The 9503-nt window shown below is 45.7% G+C and overlaps 1 protein-coding gene across 2 annotated transcripts in view; it reads right to left on the bottom strand.

Moving 5' to 3' along the window:
• Positions 1 to 1502: 1502 nt before the first annotated feature.
• Positions 1503 to 9503, bottom strand: part of KAT5 (lysine acetyltransferase 5) — a 34811-nt gene continuing 26810 nt past the window's right edge. For both annotated transcript variants that reach the window (XM_068261615.1, XM_068261616.1), the window contains 5 exons: positions 8864 to 9004; positions 7694 to 7787; positions 7438 to 7597; positions 7228 to 7309; positions 1503 to 6224 (listed from right to left, as the gene is read on the bottom strand). In XM_068261615.1, coding sequence (XP_068117716.1) covers positions 6090 to 6224; positions 7228 to 7309; positions 7438 to 7597; positions 7694 to 7787; positions 8864 to 9004 — 612 coding nt within the window. In that variant the 3' untranslated portion in view covers positions 1503 to 6089. The remainder of the gene's footprint in view (positions 6225 to 7227; positions 7310 to 7437; positions 7598 to 7693; positions 7788 to 8863; positions 9005 to 9503) is intronic.

Genomic DNA, 9503 nt, shown 5'->3' with positions numbered 1-9503 from the left:
ATAGAGAGAGTAGGATCTGCACATCAGTCACTAAAAACATTAAGGCTGGTTTCACAGTGGGACGTTACAGGCGCACGTTAGTGCAGCCTGTAACGCAGCCCACCGCACAGCAATGAAAAATCAATGGGCTGTTCACAGTGCCCACGTTGCGTTACACAGTAACGCTGCGCCATAAGTCAACGTACTGCATGCAGTACTTTGTAAGCGGCAGAGCCGCGTTAGACTGTTTGCACATGCTCAGTAACATTGGGGAGGAGCGGAGAGCGGCCAGGCACATGGCTAATTAATATTTACTGCACTCAGTGACGTGCAGTGTTTACTTCTTGGAGCGGCCCCTCTGTGCGGCGATTGGCCGGGCAGGACCACGTGATGCCGCATGCGTCCAAGAGTGCGCATCACGGACGCCAGAGTGAGCTGCACAACGCGCCTCACTCTGACGTCCAAGGCAGGGAGCACCAGGCGTTGTGTTAGGGGCACGTTATGCGACCATAACGTCCCCTAAAACGCAACATCCTGGTGTGAAACCAGCCTAAAGAAAACCTGTAATGAGAAAAACCACCTGGGGTGGGGGAAGCCTCCGGATCCTATTGACGCTTCCTTGTCCCCCTCGGTCCCACAGCGGTGGAGATAAAGCTCCCCGAACAGCGAGGATGTAAATATTTACCTTCCCAGTTCCAGCGCAGCAGTGGCTCTCTGCTCAGAGATAGGCGGAAATAGCCGATTGATGTCGGGCCACTCTACTGCACAGGTGCAAGTCTCCTGTCCAGTTGAGCGAACCCGACAGAGATTGGCTATTTTTGCCTATCTCAGTGCGGAGAGCCGCAACAGCACCCCCGCTGGAGCCAGGCAAGGTAAATCAACCACAGCTTGTCGAGGGAAGATTCCGGGACACTTCGGGGGAGCCAGGGCTGGACTGCCTGCCGCTACAGGGGAGGGGGAAGCCTCATTGGGACCCTGAGGCTTCCCCCTCCTGCGGTAAGTACCCTCCAGGGGAACTTTTTTTTTTTTTGTTACAGGCTCTTTTTAACCTCTTGAGGACCACAGTGTTAAACCCCCCAAAAGACCAGGCAAGTTTTCATTAAATTGGCCACTGCAGCTTTAAGGCCAAGCTGCAGGGGGGGGGTCACATGACACAGCCCACAAGTGATCTTATCCCCCCCCCCCCCCCCCCCGAAACAGAACTCTCTGTTGGTGGGGTTTGATCACCGTCCAGATTTTTTTATATCATTGTATCCACACCCCCCCCCCCCCCCCCCCCCCGCCAGCCAATCCTTGCACTAGCGATTTTCAAGGTGGTTTTAAAAATCGCCAGCGCTCAAAAAAAGCGCAAAACGCCTTCGGTGTGAACGAGCTGATGCAAGCAAATTTGAAAAACAAACAAAAACGTACTTACCCGGGGCTTCCTCCAGAACCTGGCAGCCGTCCTGTGCTCTCCCCGCAGCTCTGCATCCAGCCAGTGGTCCCTTCCGTTGCAGATACCGACGGGCATCTACTGCGCCTGTGTGAGAGCCGCTTGCGCTGACATGGTCTGGAGTGTTCTGTGAAAGCGCAGAACTACTGCACAGTACACTTAATCAGTTGGTGTGCGTTAGTATGCGTTGGTACGCGTTTTTTCCATAGCAGTGCATTGTGACAAAGATTTCAGTTAAAACGCGTTAAGTGTGAAAGGTGCCATAGAAAAACATGGGACTTACTTTGAAAATCAGTTTTCTTTCTGTTTTAACTGAGAGCAACTGATTAAGTGTAAAAGGACCCTACAGATCACGGCAGCGCGAGCGGCTCCCGCGAAGGTGCAACAGATGCCCGTCGGTATCTGCAACGGAAGGGACCCCGGGCCACCGGCTGGATGCAGAGCTGCGGGGAGGGCACAGGACGGCTGCCAGATTCTGGAGGAAGCCCGGAGTAAGTAGATTTTTTTTTTTTCTTATTTGCTCGGACCTAAGCATTATTTTACGTAAAAATCCTGTAGTGTGACATTGTGTAAGTGTTGCTTTGCCTCACACTTCTGGCTGCCACATGTCCTCTCCAAAACAAAAGATGCATTTACTGGTGTCGGGATTTTCAAAGGTGTGGAGAAAGCCTACAAGTGTATTGGTCTCATTCCTGCACACATCTCCCCCTATGCTATCATACAGCGACTGGAGGGGGAAAGGGCTATTTTCTTTTTTCTCCTGGCTGTGTGATCAGACAGAAGAGGAACCATTCACTGCCCAGGAAATGCCACCCTAAGGGTGTCTCCAACCCTGAAGCAACCTAAAAAAGAATAGTTAGACACCTATGGAGAGGGAAAGTTCTAGATTCCATAGACTTCCGGATCCTCTCTCCATGTCCTCGTTCCACCAGGTAAAATTATCAGATCTCAGGCTGTCTTCATAAGTACTAATTTCCCAAAGTAAGACGAGCAGATCTGTACTACGCAAGTACAGGCTTGTGCATGTGCAGTACAGATGTGCCCATCTTTGCACTGAAGGATGCCTTCCAAGCACTCCTGGAGGCGTGGAACTTGAACTGGGGACAGTGAGGGAACAAGGACACAGAGAGAGGAACAGAAATGCTCTATGAGATCCAGAACTTTCTCTCTCCATTGTGTTATATCTAACTATTCTTTTTTAGGTTGCTTTGAATCTCATTCAAACCATGTGCAGCGCAGTGTAGTTCGAGACCCTACTCCACACATTTAAAGTTTAATAACTTGGGATGTACACATGGTAGAAATACGTTGTAAACTGGATACGAAAGCTATGTTTCTACAGATTTTATGCATCAGCGTTCTTAAAATCTTAACCAAGTAGAATTTATAATAAGTTTGGCAGCATGAAAGAGCCCGATCTGCTGCACCCCATGAAGTCATGCATAATCGGATATCGTTCCCTCCGTTTTGTAGAAATATTGGTGGCCAATGTTACTTTGCAGCATTGTAGAATGTCCCTGAGATGCAATATCTGGTAATTGAGAAAACAATGGCTGTACAGATACGCTGCTCGACCACAACCAAGTAAGAGAGGAGGGTGTTTTGGTGCCGGTGGTAAGAACAGCACAGTTTTTGTATATTTGCGGTTTAGAGATCCCTCATAGTGGATCCCTGTACAGCGTTATGTAACATCTGTACAATCGCTAGGTTTTCCCACGAGGTGAGCATCTTTATTGATGGAAATCTAGTGTCTGTACACATTTTGAAATGCTTAAATTTTTCAGACAGCCCTTCTTTCAGCAGCATGATGTTCCCTGTTACTGTGCTTTAGGACATTATTCTAGACAAGAGGATTGTTAGAGCTGGACCAATTACGTGGCAGCCTCATTCCTCTGATCTGACCCTACTTAGCTCTCTGTATGGGGTCACGCTCCTTAGTTGAGCTTTGGCCTGGGACCCACTTGAGTGCATTTGGCAGTGTCTTTGGATCGCGGACGATTGCTGGGGATTCCAAAAGCACTTTGCCAAAGCTAGTTTTTTGAGGGGGACCCATTTAAGCGATTGCGATTAGGGCAAATCACTAAGACGGGTCCTGCAGCATTTTGGGAGTGCTGAAAAATCATTTTTTCAAAGCAATTTTGCAGTGATTTGGGGGCAATTTGAATATATTTACCTGGTGTTCCGAAGTCCGGATTCTGACTCGGAGCCCCGCCCCCTAGCACAAGATGTCACAGGTGATTCTCTAATTGGAACTAGCGAAGCACCTATGACCTCTTGTGCTAGGGGTGGGGCTACAGGCTGGGAGTCAGACATTGGCACACCCGGTAAGAATGTTAAACTTTATTCCCACAGAAAACTGCAAATTGGAAGCACTGTGCAGTTTAGTGAACAGCACTTCCAAACGCCCAGGAACGGCAGCACCAATCCCTCCAGGGATCACCTGCACAATTGTAAAGCAGCTACCCCCAGTGGGTCCCAAGCCTCAGGCGCTATCCATAAAATCACTGAGCAGCATCTAAGGAATGCTTTCAACAAGATGGAAAACCAGTGGGCACGATGAGTCACAAAAGATGGTGGTCATTCTTACAGCGTCATTGTGGAGCCAATTACTCTGGCTTGTATGTAAATCTGATGCTAATTGTACGTAGCGGCGTCCAATCAGAATTGATAGGAAGTGCACCTGACAGGAAGCAGATCCAATTCCAAGCAGCATACATTTGCATGAAATGTATATATCGGCCATCATTTTAGCATCTCACTGACCATTCCTAGTGGTCATGTTGAATGTCAGAAATGTGAGCAGCATTATAGTAAAACATCCATATACATTTCCTATGCAGTTGACGGTGTATCTCTACCATGTGTACATTTAAAGTTATTAATGATGAAGGTTGAAGATATTCCTTATAAACACCATGCAGTGTCCAACTCCCAGGGACATCAGACCTTGCAAGGAAAGCCACTAGTGTGACTCTAGGGAGCTTGGTGCAATTACACTCTGCTGTATGGTGACCCAAGCAGTGTAATAAATAGCAAGAGGCATCCTAGATCATCATCCACTTGCTTCCCATGGTGTGGACAAGCTTTTAAAGTACACCTGCACCGCAGAGCAGGATTATCCACCAGACATCATAGGCAGGTTATTGGGGCCTAGCAGGTGTCAAGGGGCCCACCTTCCACCTTATTTGTTTTCTCTCCACCTCAGCTTACCAAAAGAGGGCCCCAAATATACTACATTGCTAAGGGCCCCAATACATCTTCATCCATCTCTGCTGCAGTGTGAGGGATATGGTAGTGGCCATATTTATTCCCTTTTATATACCAGTTGCCTGGCAGTCCTGTTGATCTTCTGGCAACAGTAGTGTCTGAGTCACAACCCTGAAACAAGCATGTTGCCATTCCAATCAGACTTGCGTCATCTGCATGCTCATTCAGGGTCTATGGCTAAAAGTATTAGATACACAGAATTAGGGGGACAGCCAGGCAACTAATATTGTTTAAAAGGAAATAAATATGACAGCCTCCATATCACTCTCACCTTGGGTTCCTCTTAAGTAGGCCACACACACATCGATTTTCCTGTTGGCAAGTACGATCACTCTGATTGAATGTGTCAGGAATCTATAGCACAATATGCTGCAAGGATTAGATTTTTTAATACATTTTTGCAAAAAAAATCAATAAAAATGGTTGATTGAATGGAGATGGCAGCAGAGCAGTAGAGCCATAGCATTGCACTGCATTCAACAGTGCAGGCCTGCAGTTCGAACGATTTACAATAGATTCCATGCTCAAATCTATTAAAAATCTGTGTGCAGTGTGTGGAGGGAATAGATCTCTCTCTGATGAGATTTAGATCAAAGAGGGATTGAACAGTTTGCCAGATTGGAAGGCAATGTGTGTATGGACATCTTTACAGCCCAAAGTAGCCAAATATAGATCAAAGCATATGTCGTTTGGAACTACCATGCTTTCATACGCCTACCGAACATTCTCCTGTACCTGATGAGCAAACCTTCGCTAGCTTAGAAGACCAAACTGAATCAGGGCCAACCACATCTGTGGCAAAAAGGGCCTCCAATAAGCAACAACCACCAATCAGATTTCAAGTTTACAAGAGCCTGACATTGCTGCTCTTTGCCCTGCCCTGAAAGCTTATTCTGCTCCCAATACACAGAGTGTTGGAGCGGGGGTGAATAAAGGTGAAAACTGTCAAAATTCAAAACGTATGAAAACATAGTCTGCTTAAATATCTCTCTTCCAAAGAAGAATGCCACAGTCTTCACAAAAATGCCAGCCTCCTGGTGGTGGAAACACTAGCATGTAATCAGAGACACTGAGAATAAAAAGCGTGGTTCGCATGTCCGTAAAAACAAGGAGGATTTGATTATCCCAGGGTTGTGAGAATAGTTGCATCAGTTTATACTTGTGCGTTTAGAGTAGCATTTCCCATAGTTGACCTCGCAGCAGCTCATATATAAACACTGTTACAGCTCCAGGTGGCCACTCACAGCTTGGACCAATTGTAGTCTCTAGCCGTAAGTCACCATGAAGACAGTATCCAGCCACGTTCCCCTCTAGCGCTTGGCTAAAACGTGGTTCCCGATATCGTTGTGAAAGAGGGCTGTTGTCCGTGGTAAAAGAAAAAAGTTTCTGGTACAGTGCATGTTTTCCTTCTCTACCACTTCCCTCGTTTGCTCCAGTCCTTGGGAGTAAAGTGCAGACATTTGGAGTCTATCCTGAGAACTCGCTTCAGCATGGCTCTTTCATGCCCTTCTACGATGTCTTCTGACAGTGTGAGGATATACTGACCCTAAAAGAAAACACAAGATTGAAAACACAAGAGAAATGCAGGAAGAAAAAAATACATACTTTATTCAACCCAACATGAAGGGAGTCTGAAGCAAAATACACTTATGATAGAATGAATTGTATGTAGTACAGCTAAGAAATAGAGCATTCAATTAATGTTTTTCCATCCCATGCAGAAGCATTAAAGGGGGTTATAATTTCCCAAAAATTGTTAGTACCCCAGACCAGTTACCTGGTCTGATGCTTTTGCCTAACTGCAGGAACTGTGCAGAACCATGGCCAGCGGGATTTTGAGAAGTTTTTTTTTTTTGTCTGCAGTACAAAACATATCCCAGCATGCAAATAACAGAAAGCTTCCTATTTCTGATAAGATAAGGACCAGTTGGTACTTGAATCCCCTCCCTTTCAAGAGTTTCACAGAATACGCAAGCAGCTCTGGGTGACCCAAAACCACTAGAAAAATATAGGGGATTAAAAGAGACCGAAAAGCCCTCCCACTAAAAAGCAATGCTTAGTATGGTTTGCCTTCTTAAAACAGAAGGTATTTGCGATAATTCAGCTTGATGCATGTAACTGTGGTTGTTACCCAACACTGCTGAATATGCAAATGATCTCTTTATGCCCCTGAAGCCAAGCTTACATCCAGAACCGCTGGTGTATAGCAAGCCTATAGCTTATAAATTAAAACCACATCAACCCAACACGCAGACAGACTATTGCATTCATGTGGCCAGGAGCGTTCTGCGCATGCGCTGTAGCAACATTTGCTTACTGCACAAGCACATAGCCTTCCTGACCATAGGAGCAGGAAAGAGGACGCGTGTGGCATGGGGCCGTGCATCCAGCGTTGGAGGGGGAAAAGTGGAGGAGCAGCGGAATGGGGGATAATGGCAAGGGACCAGGAAGACTCCAGGGGGCTGGAAGAAGCCCAAGGTAAGTAAACGGGCAATTTTGTTTTTACGTTTAGTATTCCTTTAAATGATATGTAATACTGAGAGGTTTACCTTGTAGTAGTTGATGAGGTTCAAGTACTGCAGCGTAGAGATAACATCTTCCTTCTTTATGCTGGTTATCTCGCTTATTTCACTAAAAAAATAAAAGACTTTTTCAGTATCTTAGTACACTTTATTCTTGAAGAATCTCTGACTATTCCCCCTTCATCTATTAAACTCCATCTCTGTCAATCATTTGCCGATCATTCCTTTGCATCTTACTTTATAGTAATCTGTGGTCTTTCTCCCGTCTCGGTCTTCAATTCCATTAAGATTTCCAAGATTGTCTGAGACCAGTAACTACGGTAAGACAAAAGGCCCAAATCAGAGAGTGGCTTTTCAGGAGTGCCCGTCTTCCCCTCCACCTTGGACAATTCGTAACCTGGTCGGAGACAGAAGGTGTCAGGTGTGAGGAGGCACAGCAGTCAGACATTCGCGGGGTGTAAGGGTGGTACTTCAGTGTCTGTAGCTTACTTACTGAATTCAATGAGCAGTTTGCCATACCCTCTTCTTTGGTAAGGTGGCAAGGTGAGGATACAAGCCACATTATAATCCTCCGTAGACTCCTTTTCCTGGAAAAGTGTACAAAGCAAAAACTAATAAATGGTTTGTCTCTTTCTCTCTCTCTCTCTCTCTCACAGCATCATATGGATTTTATTTTACTACTGACTAAGAAATTGTTCACTGCTTGACACAGCTAGACATATGCCCTGATTATAGCAAGCTGGATATATTAAAAGCTCATACAAACAACACCCTATGGATGTCCAATTGCACACATTACCTGCTCATGTGCAAGGGTCCAGCACTTCTCCAGAGCAGCCCCTACCGTCTGGAACTCCCTTCCACCTCTCATCAGGCTTGCTGCTACATTCAACTCGTTCAAGCAGGCCCTAAAGACCTATCTGTTCAACCTTACTTACCCTCCATCCTCTTTTTCCTAGAATCCTCCTCTGAATAGAACCATACATGGAGCCACTGACACCAGTGTAGTATTTGGGTCCGCTGACACCAATGCAGTATGTAGGAAGGGCCCACTCTAATACCTATAATGTATTGGGGGAGGGCCCACTGACGACACTGATGTATGTGGGGGGAAGAAGGGGGTGATCTATGGCCCCGGCAGGGCGGTGGGAACGCGTGTAGTTTGAAGGTGTGGATACAGTATTGTCACTAAAGGTCTAACAGAGCTGCTGGTCACGGTTCTTGTACCGGCGATTCACGGCAACCTTGCGCAATATTGCACTCTTCAAAGGGTTGTTCTAGTATATGCCTGTGTGTTTTTTAATAAACGACACCATGCCATGATAGTGTGTTAATGGCTCTTGTCTCAGTTATCCACTGTTGCCTTCAGTGGTGTGTTTAAAGGGAAATTTAAGGCTGGTTTTGACTGATCCGCTCGACACGTGATCCACTCGGCGGACCAGTCAAAACCAGCCTTATCAGTCTGACGACAGCTTGTATTCACGTGCAACCGTCATCAGTACGACCGCCCCGTGAGCAGGTCTGCCGACCCGTACTTTGAAAAAGTATGGCATGTGTACGCGCCTTAAAGCTATATGCTGGCCTTTTGCTGCTGGATTACAAACTCACCATGCACACTTTACATTATATAGAATAGTGAGGAGTGTATTAAAGGGATACCAACCTTAGAAAAGTAACCAACAATGTGGAAGCCTTTGGAGTCATATTCAGTCATGATGTAAAATAAGAAGGGATCCGTATCATAATATAAGGTTTTGTGATCTAAGAAACATTTAGCCAAAAGGCACAAATTCTGGGAATAACTCTGTAACACAAAGGGGAAAAAAGTCATAAAACAATTAGAACTTGTAACGCTTCACAGAGAAATAAAAAATGATCTATGGGTTTACTGAGGATTTTTCAAAGGACGGGTAATGAACTCATAAAGGGGTAACTTTACTTTCATTAATAAAAGACTGTTAACGGACATCAGTGCCGCAGAAGATTTTCTTGTAATTCACAGTCAACTATATATATTTCCATTTTCAATTGCCACCAGCTGAAGGTAAGATCTAACAGCACAAAAATGTTACACTGCAGTACAGAATTCCCAGTACTTCCCATCTTACATGATCATTTAGCTGCACAGAGCAGGCACCTTTGTTACTCTAGCCCTACGTGGCTAGTGACTCTAGGCAACCAAGAAAATATCAATTAAAAATGGTTTAAAGAAAACCTGTAACTAAAAAAAGTTCCCTTGGGGGTACTTGCCTCCGGTGGGGGAAGCCTCCGGATCCTATCAAGGCTTCCCCCGTCCTCCTGTG

This window comes from Hyperolius riggenbachi, chromosome 11 (genome assembly GCF_040937935.1).
Source record: "Hyperolius riggenbachi isolate aHypRig1 chromosome 11, aHypRig1.pri, whole genome shotgun sequence".
NCBI classification, from domain to species: Eukaryota; Metazoa; Chordata; class Amphibia; order Anura; family Hyperoliidae; genus Hyperolius; species Hyperolius riggenbachi.
Note: the sequence above shows the minus strand (reverse complement) of the source record. Positions and strands in the feature narration are given on the sequence as shown.